The 22,131-nt window shown below is 42.2% G+C and overlaps 1 protein-coding gene across 3 annotated transcripts in view; it reads left to right on the top strand.

The window, feature by feature from the left end:
- The window catches only part of CPNE4 (copine 4), a 630,288-nt gene that overhangs the window by 433,312 nt on the left and 174,845 nt on the right, over window positions 1-22,131 (top strand). For all 3 annotated transcript variants that reach the window (XM_057546089.1, XM_057546087.1, XM_057546088.1), the window contains one exon: window positions 20,234-20,305. In XM_057546089.1, coding sequence (XP_057402072.1) covers window positions 20,234-20,305 — 72 coding nt within the window. The remainder of the gene's footprint in view (window positions 1-20,233; window positions 20,306-22,131) is intronic.

Here is a 22,131-nt window from a genome sequence, read left to right as displayed (position 1 = left end):
ATTAATGCAAATCTGGGTTGGAGTTTACCTTGCTAGTTTGTTTTTTTTAAGTTTGTCTTATACAAAGCTGATAGAGGCAACATAGGAATTCTCTTGGGGAAAAAAAAATAGCTTTGATTATCTCTCCTCAAGGTTTGCACACTGAATCCGCTTTAAATATAACACAGCTTCTTAAATAGTGGTTAACCTCCCAAAAAAGAACCTTACAAATTCACCATCCAGAAGGTGTTCCCTCCTGGTCTTTTCACCCTAAACCATGCTGCATAAACCCATTATCCAAATTCATGGTTGCCCTGGGTTTCATCATTGCTTCCCTTGCAGGCATTTTCTCTCCTCCTTGGCTTGGAGGACAGTTACACTGTGTGAAGTCTTCCTCTCTCTGTCATGTGGCTGCTCTTCAGTGTATTTCTTCCCCCAAAGGTCAGAAGATATCTATTATAACCAAGAACCTCCTGCTTCCTGTCATCATAAGTGAGCAGGGAAATCTTTAACACCTCAAAGGATTTCAAGGCTCTCTGGGGGGCTCTGACTCTCATTCATGAGAGAAGAATCATGTGCCATCTTCCCACAGAGCAGAGGTTCTCAAACTTGAACTTAACAAAGCCAGGTGGAGGCTCATTAAAACATGTAGTACAGACCCCACCCCCAGAGTTTCTGATTCAGAAGATTTAGTGAGAACACAGATAATTTGCCTTCCTAAGTTCCCAGGTGATGGAGATGCTGCTGGCCACACTTTGAGAACCACTGTCACAGAGTCTTGGGGGAGGAATGCCAATGAATCTTGGACAGTGTATCACTAGTTTTAATAACAAAAGAACTAATGTTTGGGGTAATTATCTAGAGAAATTAAGGAGGACAACGAAAATATCTGGAGACAGGAAAAAAAAATTGCTTCATAAAGTTTACAGTCCCACAAAGGACCATGCACATGGCTTTGAGTTTATATTCTCGGTGAGGATCTTGATTTCCAAAGTTTGTTTCTCCTATCCACTCAATATAGTTGAATGGACCTATTACCTAGAATGTTGGTTCTTCTCCTGACACAGGTGAATGTTAGCATTAGATAAGCCACAGTGACCCCTGAAAGGATTGCTGACCACAAGCTTTCAGTGATCTACGTGCATTTGGTCTCAGGCTGGGATGGACCCAATCAGTGGGGACTGGGGTTTTGATGGTGCAAAGGGTGCTATCCAAACTCAATATAAAGCCCACAGTGAGATTCCCAAGGTTGGTTTTTTGTTGCATAACATCCAGTATCCTCATGGCATAAAATTGATGGCCCAGGGGAGTCAAATTTACACATTATAGCAGGCAACTCATTTTCCTTCTGCTGCTCACATGAAAAGCTTTCCCTAACTTTGCAGAATTACTGCAGGCAGAAGCCACATGACTGATGAATGATGTCATCAATAAGTGTTATCTCAGCTGTCATGGACCAGCTGAGAAATCCTGGGAAGCAGTGCTGCTTCCATGTTGACTGTTCTGCTCATAGGAAGGTGGGATTCACACAGGGCAATTGTGGGTGAGCACACCTAGCTCTCCAATGAGAAGAAAATTAATTCTTCCCTTTTTCTTTGCTATCTTTGTCCAGCAAGTAATCTTCTTACATTTGGGTACTAGGGAAACCCCTCTGCTTCCTCTAGTGTCTCCTTTTGTACCTTTAAATCTCCTCTATGGTGTCCTAGACTGGTGTCAAGAGCCCTGGGGCCTGGATCTGCCACCAAGTCCCTGTGGGATCTTGGTGATGTAGTAACCTCATCTGTAGAGGGAAGGTTTTGTATTGATAAATCTCCAAGTTCCTTCCAATTCTAATAGTCAATGATTCTCACTCATCTCTTTCCTTCCCCTTGTCTCTGAAAGTAAAGCATCCCTCCCTGCATCCTCACCCCTTTGCAGGATGTTCTCTGCCCACCTCCCCTCAACTCCCCCACCCCACCGCTTCTCTTCTCATCCAGGACTGAGCCTGCCAATCATAGATGTCATTCAGCCACAGATTGTACCTCCCGCCTGAGGTGCCCCCTGGAAAAGCAGCTCCTTGTGTCTACTTAATTTCAAAGATAGTTTTCAAAAGATATATTTAGTGGCAATTAAAATGGGCATGTGTTTACAGGCCCTGTTCCACATACATTCACAGGAATATGGTACCTCTCTTAGCTCCATATGTGTACAAGGGAGGAGGGCAAGTGACCTGAAACTGGGTGAGAATTTGCAAGCACTGACATGTTACTACTGAAAAGCAGCTCTAGGTGTTTGACCTGGTCAACTCTTTAAGGCAGGCTGGTGCAGGCACTCAGCCTTCAGCTTACCCGGCCAGGGCACCCTAGACCTGTCTACCCATACGGAGAGACACATGTGCCACCTGGGTTTGAAGGCAGCTACTGGTACCTCTACCAGACCTACCACTTTTGCTTGTTGCCAGCCAGCCTTCATTCCAATCGCTCTTCCACCCAACAAAGAACTACTGGCTGTAAAAACCCACCCTAATCCTGTCTTCTTGGGGTTCACACAGGCTGTCTCCACCATCTGGTCCTGGTCTATTCCCAGCCTCATCTGGTTATACCTTCTCAATTATCAGCATTCTGAGTGCCTTAAATAAAAATGTCCTAGGCTTGTCTCAGCCCTTAAGCATGAGACACTACAACACTGTGAACCAAATACTCAATATGCCAAATGGCCAATTTGCTGAAGTCAAATAACCAGAAAGTCAATTCACCAAATAATATAGTAGCCCCAAATTAATTCTCTACCAAATATTTTTATTTACCAAAAATAATTTTTTAAAATATATTTATGTTTTACTGCCATTATTTTAAAACCTGAGAAGATTACTGCATTTTTTTAGCTTGGCAACTTATGAAATTTAGTTACCAATTACCATACAATTTTCTGAACATCACATGTAGCCATCAGAAGACTAACCTCTTCTTGGTCTTCTCTCCTGAAGGTGGGGAAAAAATATTACTAGCTCTTCAAGTACTCATTTCTTAGTAGGCCAAAGGACTAGGAGGAAATATTTTTAAATGACAAGAATGAAGGCATGTAGAGTGTGGGGTTATAGGTGATTTTTCATGTCACCTCCATGTTTTTCTATATTTTCTAAAAGGAACATATATCACCTCTATAATCAGGAAAAAGTTAGTATGAATGTTAGTAAAAACATCATAATTTTTTAAAAGAATCAAGCCTGTATCCTGACTTAGAAGAACTCATATTCACATAGAAGAATATGATACCTAGTATTGTACAGGTCTTAAACTTTTGAAAAACTTTAAAACATGTAAAGATGTCTAATTTGGGAATTAGTGAGAAATGCTTTTGAGTGAGGTATCTGCTGTGGCTGTGCTTTCTTTTTATATATATATCTATATATAGATATATAGATATATATCAGATATATATTTTTTATTGAAGTATAGTTGGTTTACAATGTTGCATTAACTTCAGGTATATAGCACGATTCAGTGTATACACACACACACACACACACACATATATATATAATCTTTTTCAGATTCTTTTCCCTTATAAGTTATTATAAAATATTGAGTATAGTGCCCTGTGCTATACTAGGTCCTTGTTAGTTATCTATTTTATATATAGTAGTGTGTATATGTTAATCCCAATCTCCTAATTTATCCTTCCCTCACCCCTTTCCCCTTTGGTAACCATAAGTTGTTTTCTATGTCTGAGGGTCCATTTCTGTTTATATATATATATTTTTTTGTTTGTTTGTTTGTTTGTTTATTTTTATTTTTGGCTGTGTTGGGTCTTCATTGCTGCCCGTGGGCTTTCTCTAGTTGCAGTGAGTGGGGGCTACTTTTTGTTGTGGTGCACGGGCTTCTTATCGTGGTGGCTTCTCTTCTTGTAGAGCACAGGCTCTAGGTGCACAGCCTTCAGTAGTTGTGGCTCACGGGCTCTAGAGCGCAGGCTCAATAGTTGTGGCGCATGGCCTTAGTTGCTCCGCGGCATGTGGGATCTTCCCAGACCCGGGCTCTAACCTGTGTCCCCTGCATTGGCAGGCGGATTCTTAACCACTGCGCCACCAGGGAAGCCCTCTATTTCTGTTTTGCAAATAAGTTCATTTGTGCCTTTTTTATTTAGATTCCACATATAAACAATATCATATGATATTTGTCTTTCTCTGGTTTACTTCACTTAGTATGATAATCTTTAGGTCCATCCATGTTGCTGTAAATGGCATTATTTCATTCTTTTTTATGGCTGAGTAGTATTCCATTTGTATATATGTACCACATCTTCTTTATCCATCCACCTCTCAATGGACATTTAGGTTGCTTCCATGTCTTGGTTATTGTAAATAGTGCTGCTATGAACATTTAGGTGCATGTATCTTTTCAAATTAGAGTTTTCTCCAGATATATACCCAGGAGTGCAATTGCAGGATCATATGGTAATTCTATTTTTAGTTTTTAGGGGGACCTCCATACAGTTCTCCATAGTGACTGCACCAATTTAGACTCCCACAAACAGTATAAGAGGGTTCCTTTTTCTCCACACCCGCCCCCCAGCATTTATTATTTGTCAACTTTTTGATGATGAGGCTGTGCTTTCTGTTAGGTTTTTGAGAAAGAACTTTGTAGATGCTGCAGGTAAAGCCTTGATTCCCACCTCACTGCCCACAGGAAGGAGGTTTTCCTTGGGTAATCTGATTCTGATGTTTTGTTATACTGCTTTTGATTACAGAAGATACCCTGGAGAGCTTGGAGCACTAATAACGAATAAGTTAAGGAAACTTCACTGGAACTGCAAAGAGGTTCTGACATTCCCCCAAAGTCCAGAATCTCCAGTTCAAGCTTAATTTGAGAAAGAAAATATTTTTATTTTGAATTAAACTAATGAAGTTTAAAAGGAGAAAAAACAATAACTGCTTGGGTTACAAAATCATTCCCAAGAGTCTTGGTTTCAGATTCAAGGGCAAAATGAGGCCGAGTGTGAATTCATTAACTTTGTTTTGGATGGAAGGTGAGCCTTTGAGGCTCCTCTGTCCACCTGGGCAGGTCGGTCAAGGCCCCGAGTGAGCTGATTATAGTGCTCACCCACTCTTCCCTGACATCTGCCCACCAGGGGGCTGAGGTCAGCACACACTCCCCAACGCAGTTATCAGCAACAAAGGAAAGGAAGTCCTCCAGACCTCTCTCCCCACAATAAGACTTGAACCAGGAAAATTAATATTACAGAGAACCTGCAGACAGGGTTCCAGTGGAATCAGAAGAGCTTGAAACAGAGAGGAAGACAAAAGTCCAGCTGATGGGGGCTTCCCTGGTGGCGCAGTGGTTGAGAATCTGCCTGCCAATGCAGGGGACACGGGTTCGAGCCCTGGTCTGGGAAGATCCCACATGCCGCAGAGCAACTAGGCCCATGAGCCACAACTACTGAGCCTGCCTGTCTGGAGCCCGTGCTCCGCAACAAGAGAGGCCGCAACAGTGAGAGGCCCGCGCATCGTGATGAAGAGTGGCCCCCGCTCGCTGCAACTAGAGAAAGCCCTCACACAGAAACGAAGACCCAACACAGCCAAAAATAAATAAATAAATAAATAAATAAATAGCGTTCCCTTTAAAAGGTGGGAGGAATGCGGAACACAATTAAAAAAAAAAAAAATCCAGTTGAGTTCAGCCAGCACAGCGTAGGCGTCAGCCTTTGGTGCTCCTGGCCTCTGCTTAAATACTTCCAAGCAGGGGGAATTCATCCTTGCATGTGAGGTACCCTCATAAAGATACCATAACCTAGACTCCACTTGCCCCACTTCACACATGTTGTCATGGTTTAATTATTAACACTGTTCCCTTTCATTTTCAAGTGTCCCAATTAGGACAATATTTTTTACAGTCCCTTCATGATAATAAATCATTTTCATAGCTGACATTTACCAAGTGCTGATCATATGCCAGACATTTGTGAGCTTGGTGCTATCAACATCATCATGACAATTATCATCATCATCAACACCAGACCAAGATCCACGCCTCCTAAGTGGCAGAGCCAAGATGCAACAACAGGCATTTGGATTCAGAGTCAGAGCACTAAGCTCTTCCTCCCTCACCCCCAAGCTGCACTATCTCTGGGCTTCTGTTTCATATACCTAATAAGAAAAAGATCCATATCCCTTTACAAATCTCCCCTCACTGACTTTCTTATAAGTGCTCAGTTGAAGGGAGGAGACTGATATTTGGGGGCCTTGTTGTATCCCAGGTGCTGAGTTACCTGAGGCCAGTATCACCCCCACTTCTACAACCCTTTGCAGATTGGAAAAATTGGAGAGTAATTCTCCCTAAAAGCTATCACTGTAAACTGCTCAATGAGGTCAAGAAGGAAGTGACCTTCTCCACACGTTGATAAATTGACTCCTGTATCTTTCTCCCAGCTCAGGAAGACCTGTGACAGACATCTGCAAATGGACACCTCATTTATGAGTGTTTATCTGCAATACTCCTGGACCACAGAGTCTGAGAAACTTACAGTATTCAGGCCTCACCCTTCCATGGGCACAGACCTATTGCTTATGTACCAGTTAAGGATAACAATCAGATAAAAATAACTGACATGTACTCATTCATTTATTCATTCATTCAGTGAATAACACATCAATGCCAACAATGATAATAAAAAGCTAATATACATTTATTCACTCATTCAAATAAATATGTATGTATTCATTCATTTATTGAGCACTTACTGTATGCCAGACACTCTTCTAGTCCCTGGGACGTCAGCTGTGATAAAAGGGGACAAACCCCTGTTGTCGTGGAGCTTACCTGTTCCTACATAAAATAATGACAGTGATAGTCCTATGAAGGAAAATTCCAATGGGGTAAGGGATAGAGAGTGATGGGAAGGGGGTAGGTGCTCATTTAGATAGGAGTGTCTGGGAGGCCCTTTCTGAGCAGAGACCAGAAAAAAGTGTGGGCATGAGCCACGCAGAGAAATCCAGGAAAGCAGCCTAGGCAGAGGGCAGAGTGACTGCTCTTATATACTGCCAGACCTTATGCTGAAAACTGCACCAAACATCTCATTTCATTCTCACAGAACCCCTGAGGGGAACGTACCATATTTCCACATTTCCTGCTAAGCACCTGAACCTTGAAGTGACTTGCCTAAGTGCAAGCCATTTGCAAGTCGGGGAGTAAAACCCAGGCCTCCCGACTCCCAGATGATGTCCCCACTGCAGCTCCTGGGCACTTCTGTGCCTTGGCCTGTGGGTAACACGAACCAGCACTTTCAACACAAGATTTAGAGGATGACTAGGAAACGACCTCTATAAAGCCTGCATCACCCATCCTATTCTGCATCTGGTTCTGACATCTTGTAACATTATTTTTGATTACAGAAGAGACCTGAGAGGGCTTGGAGCGCTACTAATGAATAAGTTAAGAACCCTCACGGGCCCATGAGGATGGGAAGTTTAAATCTCTGTGTCCCAGAGTTCACCAATCATGCCACAGGCAAGCAGGGATCCTTGATCTGGGCCCAGGCCTGGAGTAAGTGGGATAGGAAGGAGCACACCACAATCGGGTGAGTGGGTTCTGAGACAGCACACGTGGAGAACAAGACAACAGCCCCGTGGAAATGGGACCACTCAGCGGATATTGGGCTCTGACAACTGCTGGAGGTCTTTGACCCCCAGACCCTCCCTCTGTTCTGCTGGAGGACCGTGAGGCCCACATCCAACATTGACAGATAGCTTTTAAATATTCTGGTGCATGTTATTCTAGATTTTTTTTTGATGTATGCATATACATACAGTTCCTTTTTAAAAAACAACCATCTGGTGACTTATACATGCTTTTTGTAACTTGCTTTTTTCACATAAAAAATATATCTTCCCATGTTAATGCAACCCTCTCCAACATTTATTTGTAGACTTTTTAATGATGGCCATTCTGACTGGTGTGAGGTGATACCTCATGGTAGTTTTGATTTGCATTTCTCTAGTGATTAGCAATGTTGAGCATCTTTTCATGTGCCTGTTAGCCATCTGTATGTCTTCTTTGGAGAAATATCTATTTGTTTAGGTCTTCTGCCCATTTATTCTATTGGGTTGCTTAGTGTTTTGTTTTGTTTTTTGATATTGAGCGTTATGAGCTGTTTGTATATTTTGGAAATTAATCCCTTGTTGCTTGCATCATTTGTAAATATTCTCTTCCATTCCATAGGTTGTCTTTTCATTTTGTTTATGGTTTCTTTTTTTTTTTTTTTTAACTTCTTGATTGGAGCATAATTGCTTTACAACGGTGTGTTAGTTTCTGCTTTATAACAAGGTGAATCAGCTATACATATACATATATCCCCATATCCCCTTCCTCTTGCGTCTCCCTCCCATCCTACCTATCCCATCCCTTTAGGTGGTCACAAAGCATGGAGCTGACCTCCCTGTGCTATGCGGCTGCTTCCCACTAGGTATCTATTTTACATTTGTTAATGTATATATGTCCACGTCACTCTCTCACTTCGTCCCAGCTTACCTTTCCCCTCCCCATGTCCTCAAGTCTATTCTCTACGTCTGTGTCTGTATTCCTGTCCTGCCCCTAGGTTCTTCAGAACCTGTTTTTTTTTTTTAGATTCCATATATATGTGTTAGCATATGGTATTTCTTTTTCTCTTTCTGACTTACTTCACTTGTTTATAGTTTCTTCTGCTGTGCAAAAGCTTTTAAGTTTATTTAGGTCCCATTTGTTTATTTTTACTTTTGTTTCCATTACTCTGGGAGACGGATTCAAAAAAGTATTGCTGCGAGTTATGTCAACAAGTGTCCTGCCTATGTTTTCCTCTAGGAGTTTTATTGTATCCTGTCTTACATTTAGATCTTTAGTCCATTTTGAGCTTATTTTTGTATATGGTGTTAGAGAATGTTCTAATTTCATTCTTTTACATGTAGCTGTCCAGTTTTCCCAGCACCACTTATTGAAGAGGCTATTTTTTCTCCACTGTATATTTTCGCCTCCCTTATTGTAGATTAATTGACCATAAGTGCATGGGTTTATCTCTGGGCTTTCTATCCTGTTCCATTGATCTCCGTGTTTTCATGACAATACCATAGTATTTTGATTACTGTAACTTTGTAGTATAGTCTGAAGTCAAGGAGAGTGATTCCTCAAGCTCCATTCTTTTTTCTCAAGATTGTTTTGGCTATTCAGTGTTTTTTGTATTCCCATACAAATTAAATTTTTTTTTCCACTTCTGTGAAAAAAATGTGATTGGTAATTTGATAGGGAGTGCATTGAATCTGTAGATTGCCTTGGGTGGTATAGTCATTTTAACAATATTGATTCTTCCAATCCAAGAACATGGCATATCTTTCCAACTGTGTCATGTTCAATTTCTTTCATCAGCGTCTTATAGTTTTCAGAGTACAGGTCTTTTGCCCCCTTAGGTAAGTTTATTCCTAGACATTTTATTCTTTTTATGCAATGGTAAATGGGGTTGTTTCCTTAATTTCTCTTTCTGATATTTCATTGCTAGTGTATGCCTTGCACTTTTAATATTCTTCCTTTTGAAGCCTCCATCAACACACAGAAAAGAAGACAGCCCCTGCCCTGAATTGGCTGTCCCCCACGGAGCATAGCCCCAGCCTGAGCAGGGAGGACACAGCCTGTGATCTCTCAGGCCCTCACCCATGGGAGGGAGGAGGCTGGGCCCCCACAGGGTGTGTTCAGAGGCTGCAGGTAGTGAGAAGACATTGCTGTTGTTCTCAGTCTGGGAAAGTTGCCTCATTCTCAGACCGCTCCTTTCTTTCCTTCATATATTTCCTCCTCAGCTCCTGCCCTTCCATTCATCATCCCCATGTTGGAGACTCCCAGCTCAGGCCTCTCCTATATGCCCCAGATTTATGTATCCAACAGTATCTAGATACTGACTCCACTCGGATGACCACAGGTACCTCAGACTCAACAACCCCACATCAAGCTCACCATGTCCTCTTGCTCTCCCTGCCCACAGCCTCCATCTGCCCCATTCAGGGAATGACACCTCTGTCCTCCCAGATACAGAGACCCAAAACCGAGGAGTCTTCCCTTGCACCACTCACTCACTCCCTCTGCCCCACAGCCCACCCATCAGCCTTTCCCAAAGCCCCATCAACTCAGTGTCTTAAATATCTTTACTCTCTACCTCTCTTTACACTCCACTGCCAGAACCCCAGTCCAAGCAAATCAATGACTATAATCATCTCTTTGTGGGAATTGATTAGACAGGAAAGAAAAGAAGAGGAAGGAGCATTTCCTAAGCATCTCTATGGGCCTGATGCTGGGATTTTGTTGCTACTCATTATGCACATGATAAACCAGTGGGGTGGATAGTATCATCACCATTTCACAGAAGACAAAACTGAGGCTTGGAGAGGTTACCCTGCCTGGTCCCACATCACGCTCAGCATTTGGACCCTCATGCGTGACCTTTTTCTTTTTACTAATTTATTTATTTTAATTTTTTTATTGAAATATAGTTGATTAAGACTGTTGTGTTAGCTTCAGTTATACAGCAAAGTGATTCATTATATATCTATTCTTTTTCAGATTCTTTTCCCTTATAGATTATTGCAGGATATTGAATATAGTTCCCTGTGCTATACAGTAGGACCTTGTTGATTATCTATTTTATATATAGTAGTGTGTATATGTTAATCTCAAACTCCTAATTTATCCCTCCCCTCCCTTTCCCCTTTGGTAACGTAAGTGTTTTTAAATTGGCTGTGTCAGGTCTTAGTTGCGGCACACGGGATCTTCATTGCGGCATGTGGGATCTTTTATTGAGGCGAGTGGGCTCTTCGTTGCGGTGCATGGGCTTCTCTCTAGTTGTAGCATGCGGGCTCCAGAGCACATGGGCTTAGTTGCCCCATGGCACGTGGGATCTTAGTTCCCCAACCAGGGATCAAATCTGCATCCCCTGCATTGGAAGGCAGATTCTTAACCACTGGACCACCAGGGAAGTCTCCCATAAGTTTGTTTTCTATGTCTGTAAGTCTATTTCTGTTTTGTAAATAAGTTCCTTTGTATCATTTTTTTAGATTCCACATATGAGTGATATCATATGGTATTTGCCTTTCTCTGTCTGACTTGCTTCAGTTAGTATGATAATCTCTAGGTCCCTCCATGTTGCTGCAAATTACACTATTTCATTTTTTTTTTCATGGCTGAGTGATAATCCATTATATATATATATACATACACACACACACACACACACACACACACACACACACACACACACACCACGTCTTCTTTATCATCATGTGTGGCTCTTACTCTACATTATGTAACAAGAGTGAATCTAGGGGACCAGTTAAGTGGCCCCTGCAGTGGTCTGAGGGAGAGGGAATGCCCCTCTGAGGTCAGCTCCCCCAGGGCAAGGAGAGTGTGAATCACTGCACACATCTGGCAGGGTTTAGCGCAAGATCAAGTCCAGCCTCTGTCATTTATGGGAGGCAGCAGAGAGGGGATGGATTCTGGGCTGGACTGACTGGGTTCAAATCTCAACTCTGCTACTTCCTGGCTGTGGAACCTTGAGCAAGTCACCTAGCCTCTCTGTAGTGGACCTAATGGTGGCCGCCCAAAATATGTCTACATCCTCAGCCCCACAATCTGTGAATGTGACCTTATTTGGACAAAAAGTCTCTGCAGATCTAATTAAGGATCTCAAGATGAAGATCTCATCCTGGATTATCCAGGTGGGATAAATCCAGCGACAACTGTCCTTATAAAGGAACCACAGAGCAGGGACGCATACAGAAGAGGGCCTCATGAAGGAGGTGGAGTGATACAGCCACAGGCCAGGGGACAGTGGCAGGCACCAGACACTGAAGAGACTAGATATGGAAATCGCCCTTAGAGCCTCCAGAGGGAGCACGACCCCCACAGATGCCTTAATTTCAAACTCTGCCCTCTGCAGCCATGAAAGAATATGGTTCTGTTCTTTTATGTAAATTTGTGGTAATTTGTTATGGCAGCCCTAGTAAACCAATACACTCTCTATACTTCATTTTCTTATCTGTAAATGGGCATAATACTTACTCCACAGGGCTGTCATGAGAATTAAATAAATCAGTACACATAAGGCACTTCAGAGGAGTGGCTGGCACACAGTAAGTGCTCTTCCTGCAGTAGTATCATGACTCTTCAATAGCTTTATTACCTTAGTTATCTTTGAGCTTCTGGTCTCTTCACCTGTTGACAACCTAGTTAACCTAGTCTAACAACCTGAAAGCTGGAATTTGCATCCTTCACGTAAAAATGGTCAAGGGCTTTCTCCCATCCTCTTCTGTCCTGTGGACTACTAGTGTTTGGTTGCCAGCCTCACTGAAGACAAGTCACCGCCTGCCAAGGCAATGGTTGAAAAGCTGCCTTGTGCCCTTGACCTGACACAGTGCCCTACCCTAGGCAGCAGCTGCTTGGAGACACAGCTCTTTCTCTTTCTCCTGATCGCCATGTGGTACAGCTTAGCTTGGGGTGGGGAGGTGGCCTTTGGACCAGGTCATTTGTGATGAGGAGGCAAAGGTGCATAATTAATACACAGGCAGTCCTTAAATCCCTCTCCAAAACTCTTTCCGTCCCTTACTAATGAAGTCAGAGAAAGGGTAAAAGCCTGTAATTACACTTGAGGTAATTAGAACCCTGCTTAATAGAAATCTCAAGACAGGAAGCCCAAGCAAACAGATTACCTATCACTCCTGTCACTTGGAATCATTCTCTCTAGGCTGGTCCTTCTGTAGGTCTCCACTGGGGAGCTGAGGACCAGACTGAGTTTACATAAAACATACGTACACACGCGTGTCACCGTTCTCTCTCCCGAATGGCTGAGAAAGCTTCTTAGCTCCTACAGCTTTACCTTTAGTGAAAGTCAAAATCAGCAGAACAGATTCATTTTAAAGCCCTTTTCTAGAAATCCTTTAAATCTGATCATATTGTACTGAAATTGTCAATGTGCAATTCTTACTTTGTAGCTCAGTGCTTCTCAGTTTTAATGTACATGCAGGTCACCTGGGGACCTCAGCAAAATGCAGATTCTGATTCAGCAGGTCTGCGGTGGGCCCTGAAAGTCTGAGTTTCTAGCAACCCAGGCCATGCTGCTGCTGCTGCTGCTGCAGGGAACCAGCTAGGATGAGGAGGGGAGGACACGCGTGAGGGGAGAATGAATAGCTCTCCATCCCACGGGTGACTTCACATCCCTCCTACCACAGCAACCATCCCAAACTTCTAATGAAGATCTTAAAAATGAATAAATTTGCCAATTGAGGGGAGAAGGTATGAGTCATCCTAGGCAGAGGGAACAGCATAAGAAAAAGCATAGCTCTTAAAGGCTATTTTTTAATGATCTTTAAAACCGTTTTAAGGCTTCCCTTTATTGGTAGTACACACAAGATGCCGAGGTTCTCAGCGGTTATTATGTGCTCAGATAGGATTTTTGGCTTCTTTGGGTCAGTGGTGGGAGCAAGATGACCAGGAGAGGGAGGAAGAGTGTCAAGGCCAGGGTCTTCAGGCATATTTATCTTGAGAGGGTCTGACTTCTATCAGGTGAAGTAATATTGGCCAGCAGTCTTGGGAGGGAAATGGGAAGGTAGGGATTTCCTTAAAATCAGTCATCACTGAAGCCATCATGGCATCTTTTCCTGGAACTTTAAACCTGGTCATGGGCTAAGTCAGTCTATTAGTTTCCTGTGTTTACTGTTACAAATTATCACAAACTTAGTGGCTTGAAATAACACAGATTTATTCTCTCATAGTCCTGGGGGCAGAAGTCTGAAACCAAGGTGTCAGCAGGGCCGTGCTGCCTCTGGAGGCTCTAGGGGAGAATCCATTCCTTGCCATGTCCAACATCTTCAAGTATTTCTCTGCTCTGTCTTCATATTTTCATCCTTTCTGAGTGTATGTCATTATATCTCCCTCTGATTCCCTCTTATAAGGACACGAGATTACATTTAGGGTCTACCCAAATAACCCAGGATAAATTCCCTATTTTAAGATCCTTAACTTAATTATACTGTAAACACTTTTTTTTGCCATTTAAGGTAATACACACAGGTTTCATCAATTTAGGGTATGGATATCTTTAGGGAGTCATTTTTTACCTACCATAGCCAATGTTGCTAAAGTACCTAGTGTCAATCAGAGGACAACATGGCCAAGAACCTGGTCTCTGGGGATAAATTAAAAGTCTTCTTTTCTGTCCCTCATATTCAGCCTGCTCCTCATACTCATATATACCCTTGGTACCTACTAATCCCTCTCCTTTTCACTACTCACTTATCATCCCTGAGCCTTCAGGTCAGGAGCAGTTTCTTCAGAAATGCCTTACCTGACCTCCTGGATCTGATGAGTCCCCCTCTCATGGCATGACATTACTTCTCCTTGCAGAGTTGGAATTGACATGGGTTTTGTGTGGCTACCGCTGGAAGGGCAATTGTGTGCCTGTCTTGTGACATCATTTTATTCTCAATACCCAGCACATAATAGATGCTCAATAAATATGATACTCAGTGAAGGAATGAATCCTGGCTTCAACTCTTATAAGCTATGTGTATTAACCTGTTAGGGCTGCCATAACAAAATATCACACACTAGTGGCTTAAACAATGGCAATTTTATCATAGTTCTGGAAGCTGGAATTCCAAGATCAAGGTGACAGCATGGTTAGTTTGTGGTGAGATCTCTCCTGCTGGCTTGCAGACAGCTACCTTCTCATGGTGTCCTCACATACTCTTTCCTCGGTGTACATATGCAGAAAGAGAGAGAGAGACTTCTGATGGATCTTCCTTTTTTTATAAGAACACTAGTCCTGTTGGATTAGGGTCCCACCCTTACGACTTCATTTAACCTCAGTTATCTCCATTATAGACCCTGTCTCCAAATACAGTCACATTGTGGGTCAGAGCTTCAAGATATGAAGGGGAGGAGGGGTGGGAAGGTTCACAATTCAGTCCATAATGCTATGTGACCTTAGATAAACTCAATTTCTCAAAGCCTTGCTTCTCTCATCCCAGTTGCTTGGGGCAAGAGAGTTTTGCTCATTAAATGACAGTAAATGAGATAATGTATGTGAAATGCTCAATACATTATCTGACACAGAGTTGAATTTTGGTAGTGTCTCCCAGAAGCAGACAAGGATTGGAAAGTAGATTATTTGGAAAGTGAAGGAAACACTAGAAAGCGAGTGGAGAAGTGGCAGGAAAGGGGGAGTGGTCAATAAAGCAAAGGCTGTGATGTCTAAGGAATCACCACTGGGAGTAACTGGAACTCCATCCACTGGGAAAACTCAGCTTCTGTGCAGAACAAACACTGCAGAGTTACCCCCATCCCTGGGCCAAAGGAGCTGCGGGGTTTCTGTGCCAAAGCCCATCAGTTGGTTGACTCTGCTCTCAAGGGTGTTAATCCCCCCCACTTTCAGCTTACTGTTCCTGTGGACAGTAGGCACAGACTCCAGAAGAACCTGTAGGCAAAGAGATGCCAATGCTGGCTGTTGGGAGCCCAGCCAGCTCTGCAAGAGCCAGGCCTGAGAGGATCTGGACCAGTCCCCCTCTGTTGCTACAGGAGCCATCAGGAACCCTTGGTTGTACCCTGTAGTGACGGGAGTAGTAATTGCTAGTTTGCAGAACACCAGGGATGCTCCTTGACAAAAGGTTCTGGGGTCAAAAAAGTGTAAAGAATGCTCCTTCCATGGCTGTGCTCAGGGTGATTCACAACTAAAGCTCTGTTAATATCCTGCAGTTAAAGATGTCAAACTTTTTCTAATCGTGCGATTTCCAGACTTATCTACACAAAGACTTTTTCATACAATATTTACTTACTTTTTAAGAAATGAAAGTTCTCTGACACTTGCTTTGGGCATTATGAATTCTGGCTAACAGAGGTGCGAATGTCAAGTATTGTAAATATGTTTTCACCTGTCCACCACTGTTACCTCAGAACAGTGCCTGGCACAGAAAAGGTGTTCAATAAATGTTTGTTTTTGCAATAGAGTCTTAAAGCAATTTCCAGAAATAATCTGAAGATATTCTCAGTAAAAGAGATCTCATGAAAGACGACTGTCTAGTCCCCAAAATGACTGCTTTGAAAGTCTTTGTAAGCAAATCCAGATGAACATACACTTGTTGAAATATTGACCAAAATGTTTTTTATTCTCCTGGTTTTGTTCCCATTTATCTAAATGAAACAGTGGACTTCCCTGAAAATGAGGATCCCTGCTGTTAGAATACCACCCACTTCACAGGGAGAGAAGCACTTCCTCCCCAGATCCATGTGTGAATGCAGATCAGGGACTTGATGGTGCTAATGTCCCTCTGATTCAACTTTGCTAATAAGAGTGTTTCCTCCCCCAATATTTCATCCTTCTATTGAAGTCTAAGGATTGCAACTGTGACCCCACTATAGGGTGAGAAGAATCAAATTAGAGGACTTCTGACAAGTGCATCCCCTTTAGCCCAGTGCTAAATGCTGCCTATTTGTTGGCCTCAGTATCAGCTGGGACAAGTGTAAGTCCTTGTCACTCTAAACCCCTCATCCTCTGACAAGACCTAAGGCTGTTTTTGAGTATGATGCAGTTGCTTCAGCTGCAACAAAGCCTGCGTGAGAAGGGAATTGGCAACAAATAGACTTTTCTCTATAGATCGCTGCTTCAGCTGGGCATCCTACTATTTTTGCCCGAAGTTCTAAGAATGGCAATGCCAATGGCAACTCACTGTCAATCATTATTACAATGAAAGGTTTGAAACCTTAGTTATTACTCATTCTTTGGAGCTGAGTTGGAGGCCTGGGGCTGTAGAATGTTTGTTTGAATGCCTGCTTGATTAGCCACTTGTTTACCCATATGACCATTTCTTAAGAAGGAATATTTCCTGGGAAATTGCTTGTCTTCCTAGCATTTGTAAAAGGCAGGAGGTGATATGTGGTAGCATTCTCTTCAGACCCTACAAATGGAAATGTTGGCATTTCTAAAGAAGAGTGAGAAGAGAGACCTGGTACCATCCTTGGTCTTCCTTGAAGAAAGAGAATGTGGATCTTGGAAGACACAGTCTGTAAAGACAGTCTACCAATACCTGGTAACCCAATGCATGGATCATCTCAGGGCTGACAAGGTTGTTGGGGTCACTTGGAGTTATTGGGGTAGGTAACCAATGTGGATGAAACGCAGTGACAGTGGACCAAAGTATTTCTGAGACCAGATTTATTTGGGAACAGGGTATAATGTTCCCAAATAAATCTGTTACCTTTCTTTAGAGAGATACTGACCTGGCTACTGCTTATCAGTGACCCTTGTTTTGTCATCTATTCATGTGTCTTCCCTTCCACTCTCCACTGAAAAACCCCTAGAGAGAAACCACAAAGTCTTCTAATGTCCTTTTGCTGTTTGTCTTCTGTGTTTCCTCTGTGTTTTGGTTTATCTCAACTTAAAAAATAATGTCTACATTATTCTAGGAAATGGTAGCTTTTCTAGAACAAGTGACAATCTGAGAATTGGGGTGGGGGAAATAATGATTTTGCCGATCGTACTAAAAACACTGGAACATTCTTAATGAGTAGGGTGGGAAAGGTGAGTTTGGATTCAGAATTAACTATGGAAAGGAAAGCCAATTCCTTTATCACCTGAATTTTTTCATGTCATTTTATTGATAGTCAACTATAAATAAAAAACCTATGTTCTTAATCATTATGCTACACTGCACTTAACCAAAGCCAGTGTCTCCAGATTACTTCATTCTTAAGGTTTAACTTGATTATTTCTTTACCATCTTCTCCATGCTTACACATTGAGGCTTAAGCACTAACATGAGATCTAGGGCTTAAAAGCAAACACATGTAGTACAAATCCAGCTGTGAACATTTTCTGAACCTGTTTTAGGAGTTCGCTTACCAGTCATAATGTAACTGGAGATCAGTTTCTGGAGTCAGACCTATGTTCAAATCCCAGCCACATTCCCTCCTAGCTCTATGGCCTTAGGAAAGTTACTTAAACTCTCTGTGTCCAACTTTGCTCTGCTATAAAAGGAAATTAATAATACCAAATTTGTGGGGCTGTAAAGTTAGCAGCAAAATGACCACTAAGACAAAAACCTTACTGAATTTCTCCTTCCCCTCAGGGTCTATTCTCTCTTCCCCACTATATAGCCAAACTTATTGAAAGAATTTTCTTCTTGTCCATTTTCTTCCTCTTTCTCTCCTCTTCAACCTACTCCAGTCTGTTTTCTGCCCCAAACTTTGTTCTTTGCCTTCCAATTTAATGTCCCCTTCTTGTGACTCTTAACTCACTGAAGGGCATAACTCTCTGATCCAGTGATACATTTAGGATGCCTCCCACTCTTTCCGTATTCAATCCATTTCCAAATTCTGACTATTTTACACCTAACTATCTTATAAATCCGGTCTTTTCTCTCCATCTCCATAGCCACTATTACCTCTCACCTGTACTGCTGCCAGAGATTCATAAGTGGTCCACCTCATTCACCCCATTCATCATCTCCACCATGGCCAGTGCATCTCTCCTTTGTGATGAGTTATATTTGTTTGACCATTTGGTTTATTACTATCTCCCCCACTAAAATGTAAGCTCCATGAGGTCAGCTATTGCATCTGACTTTGCTTACCACTCTATTCTTAGTGCCTAGCACCAAGTTTGTCGTATTTTGGGGACTAGATAATGATTTTTGGAATGAATAAGGCATCTCCCACATAATCTGTATACTTACATGGGAGTTCCCATTGCTCTCATTGATATCATCAACATCATCATCATCACCTGGTGATTCTTTATAGAAACACTCCTTCTTCAGATGACTGCAGACTGAACATTAGGATCTTTAAATCTGCTTGGCCTAAGGAAGGTCTCTGAACTTTTTGCATTTGATATTAACACACTCCTAATATTTTTATTGCTCTAACACAGAGACAAAATATATAAGGATTTCATAGAATGGGTTTATGTCCCCACTTTTCACAGTGATCTCCTTCCCCTTCTTACGTGTACTTTTACCGATCGCTGCATTAAAAGTTACTGCAAAAGTTGAAAGCTTGAAAACAAACACTTATTGTCTCACAACTTCTGTGTGTCAGGAGTTGGGGAAGCGTGGCTGGGTCCTCTGGACCAGGGTCTCTCACAAGGCTGCTGTCGAGGTGCAGTTATCTCAAGGCTCACCTTGTGGGAGGACCTGCTCCAGGCTGTTGTGTGGCTGCTGGCTGGCCTCTGGTTCTCACTGGCTGTTGAGTGGGGACATCAATTCCTGGCCATGTGGGCTGCTCCTACAGGGCTGTTCACAACCTAGCAGCCTGCTTTCCCCAGAGCAAAGGCTCTAAGAGAGAGAATGAGAGATGATGAGCAAGAAGGAAGTCAGTGATTTTGGAACCTAATCCCTGAAGTGATATCCCATCACTTTTGTAGTATTCTGTTCATTGGAAGCAAATCACTGGATCCACCCAACACTCAAGGGGAGGGAATTACACAATGGCAAGAACACCAGGAAGTGGGGATCACTGGGGCCATCCAGATAGAAGCTGCCGCCCACAGCAGGGGACTAGGCTCTCCCTCTGCCGAGAGCAGAGCATGGCTTTCACTCGAGGCTTTTAAGCCTTGTCTCCTCTGGGAATCCTGGGGAATCCTGGGGTTCAGGCCCATCAGGGCCACACTGCCTTGCCACCTTTCCCTTTCAGAAAAGAAAACAAGAGGGGATGGGGCAGGTTCTGCTGAGAATAGCTCCCAGTGGAGAGGACTTCAGTTACTCCTTTTGGCTTGTCTGAGCATCAGTCTCCTCATGACTTACTTTATTGCTTCCTATTGAATATATTAAAAATAGAACCCTTGAGCTTATCGATACAGGAGGTGTATATTTAGACCTTGAGTTTCTTTCCTCCCTTCACCCCATCCTCCACTCGGCACAGAGGTTTTAGTGTTAATTTGAGATCATTCTGAAACTTCATCTCCTTTATGCTAATGTACATATCCAACATGTTTTGTCTACTTTTAATATAAATGTCTCAACAATGATTAAGCCACCTCCATTATTACTGAATTATCTGTAATCCTTTACACACTCACACTTACAGCACAAGCCATAAGAGGAAAGAAGGGAATGATATGTATTTAGGAGAGGTTTGTGGAAGAACATTGGAAAATAAATGAACATTGATGTCATAATTTCAAGGAGAGTTGTAAGTGCAAAATTTTGTAAGGGAAATACTAAAGAGTATATCTGCAAGTATATGACTAGTATCTCCACCTTGTGTTTCCTTTTGTACAGATTGTTTCCCAGAGAAAGCTGTCCAAATCCTTGCTGAAGCACGGGAACACGGCAGGGAAATCCTCCATCACGGTGAGCCCTCCCTAAGCAGCCACCTGCCCAGGATCCCAGATGGAGCTGGCTGGTCCGACCCAGCCACGTGGGAAGCTGACCCTCTGGATGTTGGGAGTTGAACCCACAACTGCTCAACTGTCCCAGTTGCCCTTTCTTTTTTCCATCTTTATCCTTCCTGAAAATACAATTTTGACCTTTCCATTGTAGGAAAAAGGATTTGAAAGTAAGGCCGTTCACTTCAACTAACCACTTCTGTAATTAAATGTAGGTTTTAGCAGGGGACAAAGATGGAGTTATTGAGCACAGTAAGAATACAGAATTGTCTGGAGTTTTCAAATCATCAGAGCTACCTATCACCCCCCCGCCCCCACCCCCGGTGAAAAAAAGCTACCTGTCCCTGTTTCTCAGTTTCTTGAGGAAAAAAAAAAAAAAATGCTCTAATAGCATTTAGTCCAAGGTTTGGTCTGTTGCCTAAGGACGAGAGAGCCCAGCATTTAACTCTCCTCTTTAATATAATAGTCTGGAACCGTACTGTTCTATTTGGCAGCCATGTGATTATTTGAGCTTAAAATTATTTAAAATTAAATAAAAGCAAATAGTCATTCCTTCCGCTATCCACGTATCAAGTGCTCAGTAGTTCCAAGCGGCTGGCCGATGCTATATTGAACGGTGCATATTACAGAACATTTCTGTCATTGCAGAATGTTCTATAAGGCAATACTGGAAGTATTTCTAAATAAAATATTAAATGTTCAAGTAGAACTCCAGTATTTGAAACTTTGGCATCTTGTATTAACGCCCTTGAGAAAGATAGTCTAACCATTTAGCTGTGTGGACAAATAATAATAATAATAGGTAGAAAAAAGTACCAGGAGAATCTGAATTGATTGCAAGGCAGATTGTCTCGGGAGGAAAACCTCCTAAGTTCCTCTCAACATTCCTTTTTAACTTGAAAGTGACTGATTCATTTTAAAAATGTTAAGCCATTTTTTAAAGGAAAAATCCAAAAATATTTTATTTCCACTGGTGAAAGTTAGGACCATTCTCACAAGTGCTTAGCTGAGTTTGTTGGCTTGAATATTAAATATTAAAATGACACGGTCATGTCAGAGCTTATTCTTCACTGCCACGTTCAATCATGAACAAATGGTTCAAACGGTCTTTAAAGACGCCATTTGTACTCTAAAAATCCGTGGACCCACGGGCTCACTGCCAAAGCCCACAATCCTAGATAAGACTTGGGATGGTGAACCCAGTTGTGAGATCTGCCACGGTTCTTTCCCAGGTGAACAAAAGCTCATCTTGTCACTTTTCTCTAAGGCATCTTGGGAATTTCCTTTCTCTACACAGCCCAGAAAAACTTAATCTCCTTCCTAATTTTAAATATTTAAATACTCCTCTTAATCCTGTGTCCTTGGATCAGAACAATGGCTTCCATAGCATCCGGAAAACACTTGAAAATATGTGCAAAATTTTCTAGGCTTTGCAAATGGAGGTCATAACTTTCATCATCTTTCCAAAGGTGTCTGTAACCAAAAAATAGTTAAAGTGGAGTGTAAGAGGCTCAAGTGGAGTGTAAGAGGCATTAAGATGATACGGGACAAAAGATAATTGCATGAAAAATCTAAATATGATGATTTCTGGTTTATCAAGCAGTTCTTCAGTTTTCACTATGTATCTGGACCCATGTTCCCTACTCTTCAGGTGCTCACACGTTTGGAGGGATCCTTCCCTCTTTAGACAACTCTTTTAGCTTTAATATTATGTGTAAAATAAAAATTTCCAGAGGCTACCAATGTGTACTCAGAACAGATGAACCCAACTCATAATGGAAAAGTTGAGCT

The sequence above is a fragment of the Balaenoptera acutorostrata genome, chromosome 4 (genome assembly GCF_949987535.1).
Source record: "Balaenoptera acutorostrata chromosome 4, mBalAcu1.1, whole genome shotgun sequence".
Classification (NCBI taxonomy): domain Eukaryota; kingdom Metazoa; phylum Chordata; class Mammalia; order Artiodactyla; family Balaenopteridae; genus Balaenoptera; species Balaenoptera acutorostrata.
Note: the sequence above shows the minus strand (reverse complement) of the source record. Positions and strands in the feature narration are given on the sequence as shown.